This window comes from Leptinotarsa decemlineata, unplaced genomic scaffold (genome assembly GCF_025532065.1).
Source record: "Leptinotarsa decemlineata unplaced genomic scaffold, Ldec_3_MD MMD2_tig00000505_RagTag_RagTag, whole genome shotgun sequence".
Lineage (NCBI taxonomy): Eukaryota > Metazoa > Arthropoda > Insecta > Coleoptera > Chrysomelidae > Leptinotarsa > Leptinotarsa decemlineata.
The window spans coordinates 16042965-16062329 of NW_027412549.1; the positions used below are offsets into that span (position 1 = coordinate 16042965).

The 19365-nt window shown below is 36.9% G+C and overlaps 1 protein-coding gene across 1 annotated transcript; it reads right to left on the minus strand.

Annotated features, from left to right (window-relative positions):
• Positions 1-8806: 8806 nt before the first annotated feature.
• On the minus strand, positions 8807-18445 carry LOC111505528 (cytochrome b5). Its single transcript, XM_023160356.2, has 2 exons — positions 18161-18445; positions 8807-9398 (listed from the first exon to the last, which is right to left on the minus strand). Exons 1-2 carry the CDS (start codon positions 18365-18367, stop codon positions 9219-9221), a joined length of 387 nt encoding a protein of 128 aa, XP_023016124.1. The 5' UTR covers positions 18368-18445; the 3' UTR covers positions 8807-9218.
• Positions 18446-19365: the final 920 nt, after the last annotated feature.

The following is a 19365-nucleotide window of genomic DNA, read 5'->3' on the forward strand; positions in this document are numbered from 1 at the left end:
GGTTATGTAGTATTATTGTGAAATGAGGGTTATGGGTCCGCACCATTGGGATTTCGTGAATGGTAAAAAGACAATTGATTCGGATATGTTAAGTCATGAATCACTGTATTGGTACAAAACATGCAAAAACTGTAATGGACGTCTCCTGTTATCGTAGAGGATCCACTATTCATCACACGTGACGATACGATTCCAAAAAGGATGGTTTTGGTGGCGCAATAGCAAAAAAGGACAGACCTTGAATCGGGGCACCTATTTTTCGAATTTTTTTTAACTTCCCAATACATCTTGAACTATCAAAAATCGCTATCTCGTGCACCAGGGTCCTCAATTTTTTTTCTAGATAACTATAGGTCGATCACTTCGGGACTCATCATCGAGGCTAAAATATCTTGAACGAAATTTCACAAACCAACGTCGAACACTATCAATGCCAAATGCTTGGGTAATTTTTGGGGCTGTTTTGGAAGCTCTTTGGTTCAATTTGAATTCGTAAAGAAAAATTGTCCAAAATTCGCATGACATCATATAGTAATAAGCTGAGTAGATGCAAAAAATCTAAATTTCTAAAAAAATGAACAGCATCAATGTATTGAGTACAAAATTCTCTATCGATCAGTATATACCACGACACAGTAGAATAAATATTCATTGTGATATGGAGCTATTAAAACACGTGACATTCAAACGGACAAATCTTTTAAAATAACCTCGGAGAGTTCAAAAAAGTCTGCAGTTAACAACAAGAGAAGCCTGGAGAGCCTACTATGAGGCAGTCAAAGACTTCCCACTAGCTTCTATGCTACACCATAAGAGTATCGGCATCCTGACGATGGAAAATGGCGACAAAGCCGCCAACCTCTAGGAGAGTGCTGAGATTCTTATGGAAACTAACGTCCCAGGTTCTGTCTTTCCTGGAACGACGAACTGAACGGATGTACCAACAACACCCTCACAATACAACTGGCAATCTGCTAGGGCAGTAATTGATGAGGACAAGATGTTGGGCTTTTCTCCCTTCAAGTCACCACGACCTGACGGTATAAGACCAGCCCTACTTCAATGGGGACTGGACATTCTTATGCCGCACCTGGTTGGAATATTCAGAGCCTCTCTAGCTCTGAGGTATATTCTCAGTAAGTGGAGGGAAGTAAGAGTGGTATATATACATCCAAACCAGGTAGGATGGACTACACCCTACTAAAAGCATTCTGACCAATTACACTTCATCCAAATCAGCATGCATATACTCCGGGAAAGTCTACTGATTCGGACCTTCACCATGTGGTTGGCAGAATCGAGAGATCATTGGACAACAAAGTATTCACCATGGGTATATTCATAGATATTGAGAGAGCTTTTTGATAAAACTGTAATATATGCTACGTTGTGAATGTACCTTAACAGGATCCTGACAATTGACAGTGCCTAGAGGGGTACTAGCAATTGAGGTTCTGTGGTTGGGGGGATTGGGAATAATAGGTTGGGTAATGGCAAAGTTTACCGAATACTATAAGTTGGTTCACTCCAAGGAATTCGTTTGTCGGTACGGCTCAGGATTGCATTTTTTGCGATTTCCATAAATCATATCGCCGACAGACGATGTCCGGAAGCCGCCGGCCGCATGACAGTTATACGAAGGCAGTTCTTATTCGCGATATCTACAGGGGACGTTCCGAAGTTGAAACTTCGCTTGCTCGGTTGTATCAGACAGATAAACAAAGATACGAAAGTAGTTGTTTGTCGATCAACTTCTAGAAACATGATAGATAAACTCATGAATAAATGATCTAAGAAACAGATCAGAGTGATTTACTGATGAAATGATAAACATACGTTCAGAAAAACATGTTTTATTAACAAAAATAATACAATTATATAATGTTATATGTTTATAAATGATTTAAAATATTCAATTTTACATTGCATGATTTATGTTTTCTAACAATCTTCATGTCCTGGTTCATGAATTTTAAAGTAAAGTATATCCGAACTCTTGTATATAAAGATATATAATAATCGAAGGGAAATTTTTGACATGGATGTGAGAAAAGAATTTTCGAATATTTTGTTTTCAAATACTGTCCAATTCCCTTCTCACTGCCGATTTTATCAAAATTTTCAATGAATATATTTTCCATCTCTATTACATGGTCAACAATATCTCTTGATGGGAACTTGGGAAGCCAACTTGACTTTCATTTTTTGAAAATTATTTGAATAAATGTGGTCATTATTAAGTTTAGGAGCCAATTTATATTGTTTAGTTCTATCATAATTATACATTGTTTCTATGTAATGTTTTCTTGTTTCTCCACCCTGAAGTAAAAACTGATAGGAAAACAAATTGTTTCGTGTCGACTTCAGTAAGTGCGGGATGTCAAACAAATATACAAGTTTATGATCGTCTATCAGAAATATGGGATTTTCGTCTGTAACATTCAAAGTTTTCACCAACTTCTGAAAATTTGAACCCTGATCGGAAACCACCCCCATGACATTTAGGCCTATACTTTTGCATCTTCGTACCGTTTTGAACAAAATATCTTTCAAATCATCAGAAGTTGCTGATGTCTTATAGAAAAAGTATGCAAGTGGTATTTTCCAATTGCTTGCCAAACCTCTGACCATTACTGTTAGAGCACTACTTGCTATGTCAGTAGAGGTCCCATTCAAACTCGTTTGGAAACCTACTATTTTGTCTCTGGAAATATCATAATAAAGATGAGATTTCAAAGATATTTCGTCTAGGCATAAAATACAATATCTTTCTTTCTCCTTCATGAGCCCAATCCTGAATTCAATAACACGAAAAATAAAATCGTTGAAGCCTGGTTCAACAATCCAATTTTTCGTGAAACGATGAAGTGTACTTTTTGACGGTAATCTACAAATTGTTGATTATTTTTTGTACGCTTTCGGACCAAGAAAATAAACAGTCAATGCAAACTGTTTGAATTCGTCACTATACCTGGACCCTTTTGGTGCTTTTTTATCAAAGAAAGCTGTGCTTTCAAGAGCTTACAATATTGCTCAGGATAATTTCGATCCAGAAACTTGAAAACATCATCCAGAGTAATTCCTGTTTCGTCCAGTGCTCTTTTTGATGTTGAAGCTACTGTTTTCTCTAGTGATACAATTTTTTTTCGTAATGCCACTTTTCTTGGAGTTCCCGAAGAGAGTTTAGCAGATGTTTGGCTGCATTCATCTAAAAGAAAGATGTACGTACTTTCAATAATTGTTTTCTTGTCATCGTTTTTGTTTCCGAAGCATATAAAAATAGATCAGGTAAGTATATAATATAACGAAAAGATATTTCACCTCGTGATCCTAATTGATCCGTTTGAACCTGAGCATCAATGTAAATAAAATCCTTGCTAGTACCGGCAATGGCATCATCATCTGGAAGGTTTAAACAACAAAATTGATATTGTAAATTTCATATGTTAAAAAGTGGAATGAGATTTTTTCATCATTTGAATCTATAAACTTCACTGAACCAACCTTTTTGAGAACCATCTTGAGGCAGACGCAATGAAGGAACATCATAGCTATGAATACGAGAATTCACAATATCATCGGCTCTAAAATGTAAGCTGCAAATTTTAATTCTATTGTGACTCTGCTCTGGGGTAAGAGTAGCATATCTATGATTCCCAATGAAGCCTAATACATTTTTCCAACGTTGACACCTAAAAAAATTCAAGTATATCAATTGATAAACTGAACATTTTGAAAAAAGATTGAAATGAGTTTGGATTGGCAAATGCCGGCGGTATATTTCGTTATGAATAATTTTATACAACAAAACCATAAAAGGTATAGATAGGTAAAATAAAAATTAATGGTGAATATATTGAATGCATACCTTTCACTGTACTTTAGGCAGCGGAAAAACGAAATACCTGGGCTTCCCACCGTACTCAGACAACCATCCACTGAGCAATACGTCGACATTTTCACAAAATAAATATTTCGAACTCCGAACGAACACAACACAATCACAATACCAAAGTTTACCGATTCTGTAGTCTTTGACAATACCAAACAATACGGACAACCTTTATATCTCGTGTGCCGACGAGAACTGGTAACAGTGGTAACTTCAAGTGACACACTGTACTACCTCGGCTGGTAATTACCCGCTGTCGCTAGCGGGCGGCGAGATTTCTCAGATGTCGAAAAATGAGCGAGTGACACGTCTTATAGTATTCTGTAGTCTTTGGTAATGGCGTGGGCCAGATTCTGTATTGTGATGTTCTGAGTTTTGCAAAAAAATAATTATAGTTAAATTGGACCTTTTGTTTTGTGAATATACAATAAAAACAATCTTTCCAACAATTACCCTGCAACTACACTGGATACTCAAAATGCTCTCTAGTAGAGCAATAAGTATTAATGTAGAAGACATCACAGTGAAAGGACTGGTCATGAGGGGATGTCCACAGGGAGGGGTCTTATCACCCCTTTTCTGGAACATAGTTCTGGATACCCTGATTAATCACCTCAACAAAAATGGATTCTACACAATTGCATACGCAGATGACATATGTATCTTGCAGACCGGCAAATTTGTGAACACACTGTGCGATAGAGCGTAGGATGGGCTCAAATTAATAGAAACATGGTGTAAGAAACACTCACTGTAAATCAATCCCAAGAAGACTGGGATTGCAATCGCAATATGATAATTTTAGAAAAAAATAAAGTTTCGCAAAGCTTAAGTTTGAATTGTGTAGAAAAATATCTCTATTGGGAAAAATTTGTCTGAGAATGTTATAAGATGTTTTACAAAGATGATATGTTTAGAAAATCTCAAATCGGAGTCAATCCACAAACCCAAGTTTTTGCATTCAGAAGTGAAAAGCAAGGCAACATCATTTATGTGGATCTTGATGAGGTTGGAAATCAGGTTATGTTATGTGCGCACGAGACGTTATATAGTGAATTGATCTCTATTTGTCAGTTCTTGTGCTTTCAGGTTGCCTTCCGGAAAAAAAGTAAATTTGAGTGTCATCAGCGTAGTCATGAATATTGCAAAATTTAATACATTTGTAAAAATCGGAGATATAGATACTAAATAAGAGAGGTCCAAGAATGGAACCTTGTGGAACTCCAAATTTGGTGTTCAGAACTACAGATTTTAAGTGATCAAGGCTGATACACTGAGTTTGGTGTTCCAAAAAGCTTTCAATGAGATCTACGGCACATTTATCCAAACCAAAGTGATTTAGTTTATTGCATAAAAGACTGCGGTCTAAGGTATCAAAAGCTTTACTAAAGTCTAATAAAACTAGACATGTTACATAATTTTTATCGGTTGCTTTGAAAATATCATCCGTTATGGAGAGGAGTGCGGAAGTCGTACTATGTTGAGAACGAAACCCAGACTGAACGCTAGTTATGATTTTGTACGAAGTAATGAATTCAATTAACTGCTCTTTGAGAATCAGTTCAAGCGTTTTAGATAGAGAAGGTAAAATACTAATGGGCCTAAGATCAGAGTAATGTGTCGGAGAGTTACACTCGGCCAAGGGAATCACAAGTGCATGTTTCCAAAGGGAAGGAAAACACGAGGAAGTAATACACGAATTCAGTATAACGGTGATGTATTCCAAGAGATGTGTTTCCACCAAACGAATCATTCGAAGTGAGATACTGTCCGAACCTACAGCGTTGCTTCTAATTTTATTTAAAAACTTCTGTACAGTATGTTAGTCAACGGGAGAGAACCTGAAAGAATCTGCAGTGTTCTTCGTTTGGTACTTTTCAAAAAGCGATGATTGAAATTGTGTTTTGTCAGGGAGGGTAATATTGCAAAAGAACTGATTGATTTCATCTAGATTTTTCAGGTGAGGTGGTAGTTCAGGGTTTGACTTCTGACGCAAGATGTCTGAATTACGTAATGTGCTCCACGTTGCCTTGGCATTTTTCTTCAAAAGAACAAATTGAAGATACGCTTTTTTCTCCCAACGAATAGCAGATGTCGTATAGTTCCTCAGTTCTTTATAGCTATCCCATGCTACAATGGTTTTAGTTTGCTTATATTTTTCAAATGCGCGGTCCCTTAAAGATATCATCTGACGGATGTTGAACGTCAACCAAGGTTCATGGTCCTTTTCACCAGGAAAAGAAGGTAATCGGGCCTAAGACCTCCCGAAATCTTCAAAAGCAAACAACACTTCTCTGAAGAGGTGAAATACCTTGGTACTATCCTCGACAGGAAGCTAACATTGAACTCTCACTTACAGAGTAGAGCAAAAAGAGCATATGTGGCTTATGAGCAATGTCGGAGGACAGTGGGACGCGCATGGGTTCTTTCACCTTGTGTGGTCACCTGGATCTACTCTGCAATACTGAGACCTATGTTAACGTACGGAGCCATTGCATGGGGACCGAAAGTTCTACAAGCAACGGCCATCCAAAAATTATATCAAATACAGCGACTGGCTTGTTTAAACATCACAGGAGCCATGAGAATAACACCAACCGCGGCAATGGAATTAATTACGGGTCTGACGCTCACCCCTCCGGACCTAAACGTTAAGGAGGTTGCGTTAATGACCATGGTACGATTGCGCGCGGCTGGTGTAAATCTCGAAATAGGAATGGATCAAACCCAGGTTTATGTTTAATAAACCCCACAAAATACAAATAAAACATTACAAAGAGTCAGATGCTGCAAATGCAATACGCATATATATATATATATATATATATATATATATATATATATATATATATATATATATATATATATATATATATATATATATATATATATATATATATATATATATATATGCGTAAAAACCAAAGAAGGCTCAGGATGTGGAGTGTACTCCACATCACTAAGCCTACAGATTAAGTGGGGAATGGAAAGAAATACCAGCGTGGTCCAAACAGAACTGGCTGGTATCTCAATCGCCACAAAAGAAATAACCATAAAAGGAATTTCTGCCAAAAATATAACAATCTGCATTGAGAACAGACAAGCCCTATTAGCCTTGAACAGACAACGTGTAACCTCAGGGCTAGTAGCAGAGTGTCACCAAGATGTAGCCAAAGCCTCGGTAGATAATGATATTATCCTGAGGTGGATTGAAGGGCATGATAGGAGTAAAGATAATCGCATTGCCGACTCTTTAGCCAAGGAAGCGGCTGGACTAAGAATTTTGGGATCCAGTGGCACCTACGGCCAAATGTTACACCCGTGCTCAATCCTTAAAGAGATAGGATAAAAGCAAAGGATGCGATTTTGCCAGGACCACCTTGGGCGACCCTGGGAAGCTGGAATCGAAGAAATATCTGGCGATGGAATGTATGACCAGGAAAAATCTACGCTCAACAGTAGGATTTTTGACTGGCCACTGTCAACTAAGGAAACACCTCCGTACTATGGGGCTAGTGGACACACATCTATGCAGGATGTGTAAACAGGAAGATGAGACTATCAGGCATGTCCTATGCGAGTGCTAATTAGGTGCTAAACGGTGGGGATCGTAAAATTTTCTAATTAATAAACAAAAGCTTCTAATTTCGCTAAACAACAGATCTAAGAATCATGTCTCTCGAAAACGAGAACAAATGCTCTATCAGGTATAAACTAAGCGTAGTAATAAAGTACTAATTAGGTAAGAAATTAAGACGAAAACGACCGCGAATAAGCGAAACAAAAATTTGAGATACCTGATTTGAGAAAAAAATTAACAATATGCAATAAAGTCTTGAGATACCCGTAGACTAATACATAGACAATCAAAATGAAGTGCTTATTAAGTGCTCACTAGATATTTACAGTAAAACTAGATTCTTTAATGCCTATGGAGCTCATGGACCTGAAAACCACCATGACTGATGTACTGAGTTTTTATAGTAGGTACGTTATTTAATAAATAAGGGCAAGAAATTAAAGTGCTAATTAGGTGCTTACTAGATAAATGATAGGCATTATGGAATCTAGGTTTACTATTATTTATCTAGTGAGCACCTAATTAGCAATTTCATTTCTTGCCCTTATTAATTAAATAACGTACTATAAGAACTCAGTACATCAGTCATGGTGGTTTTCAGGTCCATGAGCTCCATAGGCTTTAAATAATCTAGTTTTACTGTGAATATCTAGTGAGCACTTAATTAGCACTTTATTTTGATTGTCTATTTATGAGTTTATGAGTATCTCAAGACTTTATTGCATATTGTTAATTTTTTTTCTAAAATCGCGGTCGTTTTCATCTTAATTTCTTGCAAGCACCTAGTTAGCACTTTATTACCACGCTTAGTTTATACCTGATAGAGCATTCGTCCTCGTTTTCGAGAGACCTGATTCTTAGATCTGTTGTTTAGCGAAATTAGAAACATTTGCTTATGAATTAGAAAATTTTACGATCCTCACCGTTTAGTACTTAATTAGCACCTAATAACACCCTTAACATTCATTATTTGATTATTTTTTTCATTGTGTTGCTAGCATCACATAATGCTACCAACGCAACTTTGAGTATTGAGTTGCGGTGTAAGTTTCAGAGCATCTAATTTTTGACTTCGGTACCTAAAAAGTACCTAATTTTGGCATTTTCTAAATGCGATTTCCGTACTTTGCGTTGCTGGCCTAACAGAGCTCTACTCTACAGATACAGAACCTAATACTATGTAACAATATGCCATATTTCTGTGATTCCCCAATTTATTTGTCAATGAAAACTTATTATTATTGCTTATTTTTTAGGTACAGTAGGTATTCATTATACAAAATGACATTTAGTGGGATACATAAGACAGTATTTATTGAGTGAAAAGTATCAGGTAGAAATGGTAGAAGAAAGTTTAATACTGGTAATAATAATAATGTAGCAATTTGATTTATGTTAACTATTTCATTCAAGTTATGAACATTTTTGGATGAAAGAATTGGAGGTAGGCTGTTGTAGAAGTCAAGTTTTTTCAATTCTAAATAGTATTTCAAATAATTGTGTCAAAAAGCTCATCACCTCTCAACTCGAGATTAACTGCTATGGTGATGAAATAAATAATGCATTACCAGATTAGAAGCATACGATAGTTCGTTTACCTAACGAGTTTGCATTGTAATTATTGATATTCTGTTGCATAATTCCTTATCTTGAAATACGTCAATAAAATAACGTTGTAGCTATGCAGTGAAGCAAAATATCAATGCAGCTTTGACCTTAACCACCACGAACATCATTATCTGTTTATTAACAATTGGTCGAGCCTCTTGAATCTCTATTTTTATAAATACGCTGTTCAGTAGGCAGTTGTCCAATGAGAAATGTTTCCAGAGCTCCTAAAGCTAGGCTGCTGTGTCCGGACCCTTTGAAGGCTGTTGTCGCGTCACAACCAGCATATTCCAGGATTATTTCAGCGCCCGCAGGATGCTGAAAAATTACATGAATTTGTTATTTTTGCAAAGAAAACCGTTTTCTTTATCGCCTGCAGATACCACCTTGGTTGGTGAAATGATAGTTTCATCATCTTTCTTTAGAGGAACTCATTAATAATAATAATAATAATAATAATAATAATAATCGACATAATGACATAACGCGGCCCTAAGAGTGCTATATTACCATCTACGGCACTCTTACGGTATTGACGAGACACCGGTGTTGCTCTACGCTCCGGGGGATATTGAATCCTTTGTGGGGAACGAGAAGTGCCGAATTTATTGGAACTATTCGTTCCCCACCCTCAGGCTCATACAAGCTAATAAGCCTGATGTAGTCCTTCTCGACCAACAGACCAAAACGATATTTATCGTGGAGTTTTCAGCTCCTGGCGAGACGAATATCGTCAGAAAAGAGGAGGAAAAACGGATAAAATATCCAGATCACTCTGTCAAGATGGTCGTTCTGATTGTTGGAGTCCTTGGTGGAATGATGTCTTCTCTACTCTCGAATCTAAAAATCATATCGGCTTGCCGCACTAAGGCAGAAATCTTAGCCGCACAGATGCAGAAGGCTGTCATTCTTGGCTCACTGCGTTTAAAATTTACAAGTTAAAATTTACTCGCAAATAACAACAATCACATATGTAAAAACTTTGAAAATCAAAAAAAAGTAGGGGAGAGTAACCCAAGATGGGACGGTTCCCCAAAAACTGACACTTACATTTTTGCATAATTTAAACACTGTGGTGACATATAGTGGTGGCGCGCGAAAGCGCGCATATGCATTCAGTCCTAGTAGTGTCAGTTCCACGGCCGGTTATTTGTTTTCGGGGTTTTTATAAAACCTCGAAAACCGAAGCAGTCTGCAAAACACTGAATAACGTTCTAACGGTAAGTTTCTATAAAATTCTATTAAGTCAGGTTAAAATAATAACTAATAGAGACATTACAGTAGCCGGAATTTTTAGGGCTACTATTTTCTAGAATTGTAGGTTAGGTTTTCAAAAATAATGTGCTAGTTTCTTAAGACGGGACGTTAATAAGTTTCCTAGGACCATGTCCCATCTTGAGACACCATACCTAAATCTGTCAATTTTATTTTTACTGTCTATTTCAAATGCCAAAAAGAGATAAGTATTATAAAAAAAAATCGATGTGGACGCTGGTCGATTCAAGGCATGTCAGAAGCTGTCCAAAAAGTTCGAAATGGAGAATTGAGTATTCGACAAGCCGCAGAACGGTACAACGTGCCTAAAAGTAATTTGCAAAGGAGAGTTACAAACAAAAATAAGGTTGTGACAGACAATGAAAGATACCTAGGAACAGGAAAATGAGATTGTGGATTATATTTTCGAAATGGAAAAGCGATTTTTCGGGATCACTTATAAGGAACTTCAACTGGCGTTTGAATTTGCTTGTGCCAATAACATCCCCAACAACTTTGATAGGGATACTAAAATGGCATCTAAAAAGTGGATTTACGGATTTTTACATAGGCACCAAAATATTGCACTTAGGAAACCAGAAGCAACGTCATATGCCAGAGCTACCGGTTTTAATGAGAACGCAGTACAAAGTTTTTTTAATAATCTCGACAATATTTATACGAAGTATAAAGTGACTCTAGATCGAATATGGAACGATAAAACAGGCGTAACGACCGTTCAAAAATTGACAAAAATTGTTGCTCAGAAAGGCAAAAAACAGGTAGGTGGACTGACAAGCGCCGCCGGGGGTAAATGTTACCATTGTTGCTTCCATGAGTGCTACTGGAAATTTTTTGGCTCCCGCTTTCGTTTTTCCAAGAAAAAGAATAAAACCTGAGCTGATGGAGAATGCATCCAATGGAAGTCCTGCTTTCCCACAAGACAAAGGCTTCATTGATCGAGAGGTATTTTTACAATACATGAAATATTTCGTTGGGCAAACCAGACCCTCTAAAGAAACACCAATTGTTATAATCTTGGACGGTCATTGCTCACATACAAAGAGTTTACACGTTATAAACTTCTGCCGTGATAATGGTGTAATCTTGTTATGCCTCCCGCCCCACTGCACCCATTAGATGTTGCCTATTTTGAATCGTTCATGTCTTACTATGACAGCTATCTTACAACGTGGTTGAAAAATCACCCAGGTCGCACGTTTGGTTTGTATCAAATAGCAGGAGCCGTTGGAGATGCTTTTTCGAAAGCATCAATTGTACAGACTGCTGTTAATGGATATCGCAGGACTGAAATATGGCCGTTCAACGATAAAGTATTCCGAGATTGGGAATTTGCTGCTTCAAAGACAACAGAACTGCGAGAAGAGTCTGAAAACCTGAACCAGAGAGAAAACAAAAATCCAGCAGCAGACGTGTATGATAATCCTATCCCTTCGACTTCAAGGGCTGGAACTAATTTGACATCATCGGGAAATGATAGAAATAGCAACGATGAAGAAGACCTTCCTCTTTCAATCTTGGCAACTAATAGACAAGAAGCGGAAAACATTGACAGCACTACCCAATCTAAAGTAAGAATAGTTGATATTAGTCCCTTGCCAATTGCAAAAGACAAACAAAAAAAGACTTCCTCTAGAAAATCAATAAAATCTACGATTCTCACAGAATCACCGTATAAAAATGAATTGGACGCCTTACTAAACGCAAAATCGAAAAAATGTATCAAATCTGTAAAGAGAGCAATCAGTGTCGAAAATGAAAATACCAAAACAGAGAACAAGTTTAGTTCCTGTAAAATGACAAACAACACCATAATGGAAAAAGCAACCACGGATGACACAAATTGCATGTCTGCGGAGAAAAATATGCGACGAGCGAACAGGACTGATACGAATGTCACTATTGTTCAGAATGGGCACACGAATCCTGTGGAATAATGGATGACCTTAATTTCAATTGTGCAAATTGCGAAACCTAAGTGTCGTCTTGGGAAACTGCTTGACCTATCTTAAGAGCCTTGCTCTTAAGATGGGTCATTTGCATTTTTTTTAAATAATCACAATAATGTTTATTTTTATTTTGTTAATAATTTAGAACCAGGAACTGTTTCGCGAAGTTAAACATTCAGAAAAAGCTACAAGTCTATTGAATGCCAAGAAATTGATAGGTACAAAAATTCAAGGCAACAGCTCACTGATCAGTTATGATTTTTCTCGTTGAATGCTTTGCATAGATACTCAAGTAAACTGATTGTAAAATTGTGGAAGGACTTTTGCAAAAAAATCGATGATTAAATAAGGTCATTGTATATTTGGCGCGGGAATATGTATTTTTTCAAGTAAAACTATTCGAAAGCAGGATATGCTTCACTTCAAATAAAAAGTTTGGAAGGGTTTCCGTGGCTGGGTTATTTCACAAGAATATTGGTCTACCAGTGATGAGATTATCTCAGAATATACTCAAGATAATGAATGTAGAGTTCGAAGATCGCAGTTTATCAAATTAACAAATCATTATTACATTTTTTACATTATCTTCAGTGATACTTCTAATGTACACTACCTAATGAGTTATATTTCTACGTAATTCATGCGACATGAGCAGTTTCTGATAAACATATTGACCTTTTCAATAAATGAAATTAGAGAATATGAAATTGAAGTATTTATTATTTTAATGATTCAGACATCTTTGTATGGGACAATTTCTGAAATTGATTGCTTCATTCCTTTCTTTGGAAGATTCCCACGTGGTTTTGTATCAAGATAGAGAAGTAGAAAGCCAAAACCTTTTTTCCCCAAAAAATCAACCTCTTTTAAAAATATATCGCTATAATTTCAATATCTACTTTTAACATTTCGAGGGTTGCCCCAGAAGTAACCGGCTCATCAAAGATTTTGGAAAAAAATTTATTAATTTTTCAACATAACCTCCTTGCAGCTCTATACACTTTTCCCAGCGACCTTCAATAAATTCGATACCGTTTTTATGATAAGAAGTGCTCCTTAAAATAGCCATCAACTGCTGAGATCACTTCTTCATCGTTGGATATTCTTTGATCACTGAGCCATTTTTTTGAGTTTGGGAGCAGAAAATAATCCAAGGGGGCTGAATCTGCCGAATAGGGTGCAAACTTTAATTCGTTTATTTTGGTCATTGCTATAATGAATTCGTGAGATGGTGCATTGTCTTGATGAAAGCATATGTGGCTTATGAGCAATGTCGGAGATCAGTGGAACGCGACCACACCCCGTGTGGTCAACTGCAATAATGAGACCTATGTTAACGTACGGAGCCATTGCATGGGGACCGAAAGTTCTACAAGCAACGTTCATCCAAAAATTATATCAAATGCAGCGATTGGCTTGTTTAAACATCACCGGAATCATGAGAACAACACCTACCGTGGCAATGGAATTAATTACTGGTCTGACCCCTCTTGACCTGTACGTTAAGGAGGTTGCGTTAATGGTCATATTACGATTGCGCACGGCTGGTGTAAACCTCAAAGTAGGAAAGGGTCAATTGAGGCTGTGCCTATGGCGGGAAGCGCTTACTGCGCAACCTCTGCTGCAGGCAACCAGTGATGCAATTGAACCCTGGATGTGGAGTGTACCTATATATTCTTTATTCATCTTTGTAAAGTACAGCAAAAAATACAGTATTTACAGGAGTGATGAATAAATCACAATACCACTGAGGAGTATACCCCTGTATGTGGTTGAAATAAAAAATACATAGGTAAAAAATACAAAATACAATTAAACAAAAAATTTAAATTTACATACACAATAAGATTAGTTTCACGAGCACATAATATTAAATAATGTTATGGTAATAAAATTTTCAGTTAATCAGTTAGATAAAAATAATGTATAAATAATGTCATTGTATAAAACATTGCATAAAACATTTCTAAAATTAGGTATATACAGCAAGAAAATAACATATTGATTTGTAGAAAGAATCAGATGTGTTTTCTACAATGGTAATTTGATTTTCAATTACGAACATATATATTTTGCAGTATCTGTAAACACAGACGGTCTTCCACGGCTCCTCTTTGCAGAGTTTTTTTTTTTTCAGAAAGGAAGTGAAGTAGATACCAATATAAAACTTACCATGGTCAGTATTGTTGAGTCTCAATGAGTTTATGGATTTGTTTTCTATCAATTGTTCTTAGGAAATTTATAAGTTCTATTTTGAATTGTTTTAACACCGTTATTGTTTTCAAGATTCCCGGAATGAAATTGTAAATTTTGGGAGCTAAGTAATGATAACCTTTTTGTCCTATTGCTTTATTCATTCGTGGAACGATGTACTTATTTTTTTGTCTTGTAGAATGGGAGTGAGTCGCCACATTCGTTTCGATTCCATTAATGTGATGTCTAATACATACTTGTTTGAGATAAAGCTGTCTAATATCTAGCATTTTTGTTTCTGAGTAGAGAGAGTCACTTGAGTATCTTGGTCCTTTATCACAAATCATTCGGAGAAATTTTCTTTGAGACACTTCAAGTATATTAAGGTAAGTTCGCGATACACCCCCCCACCCGATTATTCCATAATTCAAGTGCGTTTCCACCAAACTTTGGTAGACAATTATTTTTTGTTTGTAATCAAGGTACGATTTGATTTGTTTGAATCGAAATAGAATACAACGCAACTTTTTAGCAAGATATGAAATATGTTCGTCCCATCTTAGGTGTGGGTCAAGGATTATTCCCAGATATTTTATTTTGTGTTCAGGTCGAATCGAAAGATCTTGCTGTATTTTCAAGATATAATTGGGCAGAGATGCTTCTCGACTACTGAATGGTAAGTAAAACGTTTTTTCAAAATTTATGGACAAAAGTCTACTATCGAGCCAATCTTTTAAATTATTCAAGTCATTTTCAGTTTTTGTTTTCAGGTCATGCCAGTTGTCAGCAGTATATATAATGACTGTGTCATCTGCAAAGCTGAGTATTTTCCCTTCTTTTTCTTGCAAAAATAGATTATTTAAATATATCGAGAATAATAAGGGTCCCATTACTGTTCCTTGAGGAACTCCACAGGTAATTATTCTTTCTGAGCTTATATCGTTTTCAATTCTAACTTTTTGTTTTCTATTAGTTAAGTAGCTTTCGAGTAAATTATATGCCATTCCCCTTACACCGATTTCATGTAATGTTTCAAGTAGTATATGATGGTCAACTGTATCGAAAGCTTTCCTCAGATCTAGAAAAACTCCTATTACTGGTAAGTCATTATCTACACATTCATAAATGATGTTTGTCAGCTTCAGGATGGCATCTTGTGTGGATTTTTTCTCTCTGGATTTTTTCTCTACTCCAGATCACTAAGCCTAAGGAATACCAACGTGGTTTAAACAGAACTGGCTGATATCCCAATCGCCGCAAAGAAAATAACCAGGAAAGGAATTTCTGGCAAAATCTAATCTGCACTGATAGCAGACAAGCCCTATTAGCCTTGAACAGACAACGTGTTACCTCAGGGCTAGTACTAGAGTGCCACCAAGATTTAGCCAAAGCCTCGGTAGATAATAACATTATCCTGAGGTGGGTAAAAGGGCACGACAGGAGTAAAGGTAATCGCATTGCCGACTCTTTAGCCAAGGAAGCGGCTGGACTAAGAATTTCAGGACCCAGTGGCACCTACGACCTGATGACTTCGACAATTGCGGAACTAGTCAAACGTTACACCCATGCTCAATCCCTAAAGAGATGGGATGAAATCACCCTGTGCAACCCTGGGAAGCTGGCGCCGAAGAAATATTTGGCGATATCACCTCTATGCAGGATGTGTGAACAGGAAGATGAAATTGTCAGACATGTCCTATGAGAGTGTCCAGAGTTATCGTCAATAAGAGAGTGTGTGTTCGGCGAGTCTTGGCCTGCATCTGCCGGTATAAAGGAGATGTCTCCCAGTGACCTGTCTACCATCCTGGAAAGGACCGGATGGACGATGACCTAGATGGATAACTCCTCGGGAGGATGTACAATGGATCACATGTACATCTTGATGAAACAACACTTTTTTCTTAGCGAACTGCAGCCGTTTCTGCTCGATTGCTTCACTTAAACGTTACTACTATAGATTCACATAATACTCGCCGTTGATATTTTTACCTTTTTGTAGGATAGTCAATAAAATCATCCTACGCTCATCCCAAAAAACCAATGCCACGACCTTGGCTGCAGATGAAACGATCTTTGCTTCATTCGGAGCCAGTTCTCACTATTGAGTCCACTGTTTTGATTGTTCTTCTGTCTCGGGTATAAAGTGATGGACCCGTGTTCCATCCATGGTTATGAAACGACGCAAGAATTCTGCTTTGTTGCTGTAAAACTTCGCTAAACACTCAATTGAAACATCTTCACGACACTATTGTTTTTGCTCGAGTGTGAGCAAACGCGGCACCCATCTTACACACAGCTTTCTCATGTCCAAATTTACAGATAATATACGATGTACCGCCCTTTTTGAAATGCCTACTGAGCCTACCAGCTCGCGCACTATCAGTTGGTAATCATTCGGTACCGGTTTGTGGATTTTCTTTACCGTTTCTTGAGTCGTCACCTCATTTGGTCGATCACTGCGATGCTCGTTTTGGCAGCTCGTACGGCCTTGTTCAAACCCTGCTACCTAATTTTTTACTGTTGTAAATGAAGGAGCTGACTCGTCCATAGTTGAATACATTTCAGCTTTTATATTGGTTGGGTTTCTTCATTTTTACAAATTCACCGAAAATGTTCCCTATTGATGGCTGCCAAACAAATACTGAACAACGCAGCGTCTTCAAACTTGAAAAATATGCTTTGTAGCTTGTGTACTTTCTAATACAGTGGTTTTTTAAACAACTAACGCCATCTCTAGGTTACCCAGTATTTGGCTGAATGTATTTCAAATAAAATTTGAAAAATATGCTCTTTGGTGTCGTTTTCTTATAACTTTTTAATTGGTGAACAAATTCCAAAGAAATTGTGGGCAGTGATAAAACAAAACTTGCTGAATCCACTGACAAAAGTTTTAAAATGGAATTGGTGGAATATCTATATAGTATTTAAACACTGTTCTAGTAGAATTCTCGAATGTCAATCTATCGATGATCGTTTCATAAGGGTGCTTCCATTTTGTAAGTATATTGACGTGGAAGTAGAAAACCAAAAAAAATTTTTTTCTATTATATAAACCAAATACTACATTACAATTAAAACATGTTTTACAATTTTAATAATTTGAGTAAGTAATGCGGTTTTCGAAGACATGGTTCAAAAAACACTTCATTGTGAGATTTTCACTGAACGATTTTACAAAAACGCAAAACGTGTTTCGTTATACAATGGCTTCTTCGGACGAGTCTTTATACCTAATTTTAATTTCAGGAATCACACGTTAAAAAGTAAGACCTCATTAGTCCTTAGCTCGCACAAGTTTCTCAACTTCTGAGAATTGTCGTTCATATGGGGGCGACAGCTGATTAACGAAAAACAGATTTTAAACAGATTTAAAACAGATTTTTAAACTTCAAATTGTAAAATTAGGTATATCAAGCATTGAATATGTAGAATATAGTTAGTAAAGACACCCCCGAAGAAGTCATCGTATGGCGAAACACGTGTTTTTGTGAAACTATTTAGTGAAAATTTCACAATAAAGTGTGTTTTTTGAATACGTCAGTTGTGGATTTTCCTCTAGTATCGGCCAATTCCATCATATATGGTTCAAAAACTTGAGTTACGAATTGAAGCAATCATAATTATATCAAATACAATCAATAAAAATTAGTGAATAGGACGAACCTCATCAAGAAAATCCGTGATATCGTAGATCCTGTCGTTAATAGCGATCCAGCAGTCTTTTGGATGGTCATGCAACGACAGTTCTTCCAGTGTTATGATTCTATCTCGATGCGTTGATGTAAATAACTGCTCTTTCTCAATTGCGTTTTGATTATGAACAATAGTTTGCGTATTGCAATTCGATTGGAAACTAAACACTGCTGGCATCCTTATCAACTTGATTTAGAATTCATTGCAGAATGGAGCGTTTTTGCGAGTCACTGAACGAAATACTTCTACGTCAACGTATTTATCACTTTTTCTCAAATTGGTAATATGTCGAAATTAATGTTCTGATATAGACAACGAGTAAGCATTTTTGACCCCTCCAAATTCCAAATAAACCTCACACCACACATTATTCAAGAACTGTTATGATAATGAGAAGATAAGGTTTCATTACTAGGAAAAGACATAATTGTTGAATGTCTAACAAACAATTGATTACATTTGCCATGTAGTCGATAATAACATCCAATTTGTCACTTTTTGATATCATAATGATTGATTTTTATTTTATATATTTTTGTGCCCAGTACTTTCTAGGGATATTAAATACAATAGTTTACAAAATGTTCAACTTCTAAATGAGCATTTGATAATGCACTACCTAAATCTATACGATCGTCTCTGGCTAGGAAAGGTGTAGATTCGACCATAATTGGCTGGATCTATGCCATGCTGGTGAACAGAAATGCAACTACGACTTCAAGGCGAGGCTTTCAGGTTCAGGATCACCAGAGGCTGCCCTCGAGGTAGAGTACTATCTCCCCTTCTGTGGTGGCTCCGATGGATGGTCTGCTTGATGCCCTCGACAGAAGAAAAGTAGACCTGCAAGCTTATGCAAATGACCTTGTCATCTTGGCAAGGTCCACGTCGGGATAATTAGCTTGTTATATCTTCCAGAGCACGATGAATGTTGTTCACAGTTGATGCCTGAGGAAGGAGATGTTTGTCAATCTCAGCAAAACTGTGATACTCCCCTTCACCAGGAGGAAAAAATTGGACGAACTAACGCCAATTTCCCTCAAAGGTGAGGTCATTCCATTTGGAACGGAGGTGAAATATCTTGGTATTTTCCTTGATAAAAAACTCACCTGGAACGCTCATTTGGAAAAAGTTTCACACAAAGCCAGACTGTCTCTATGGACATGCCGAAGGATTTG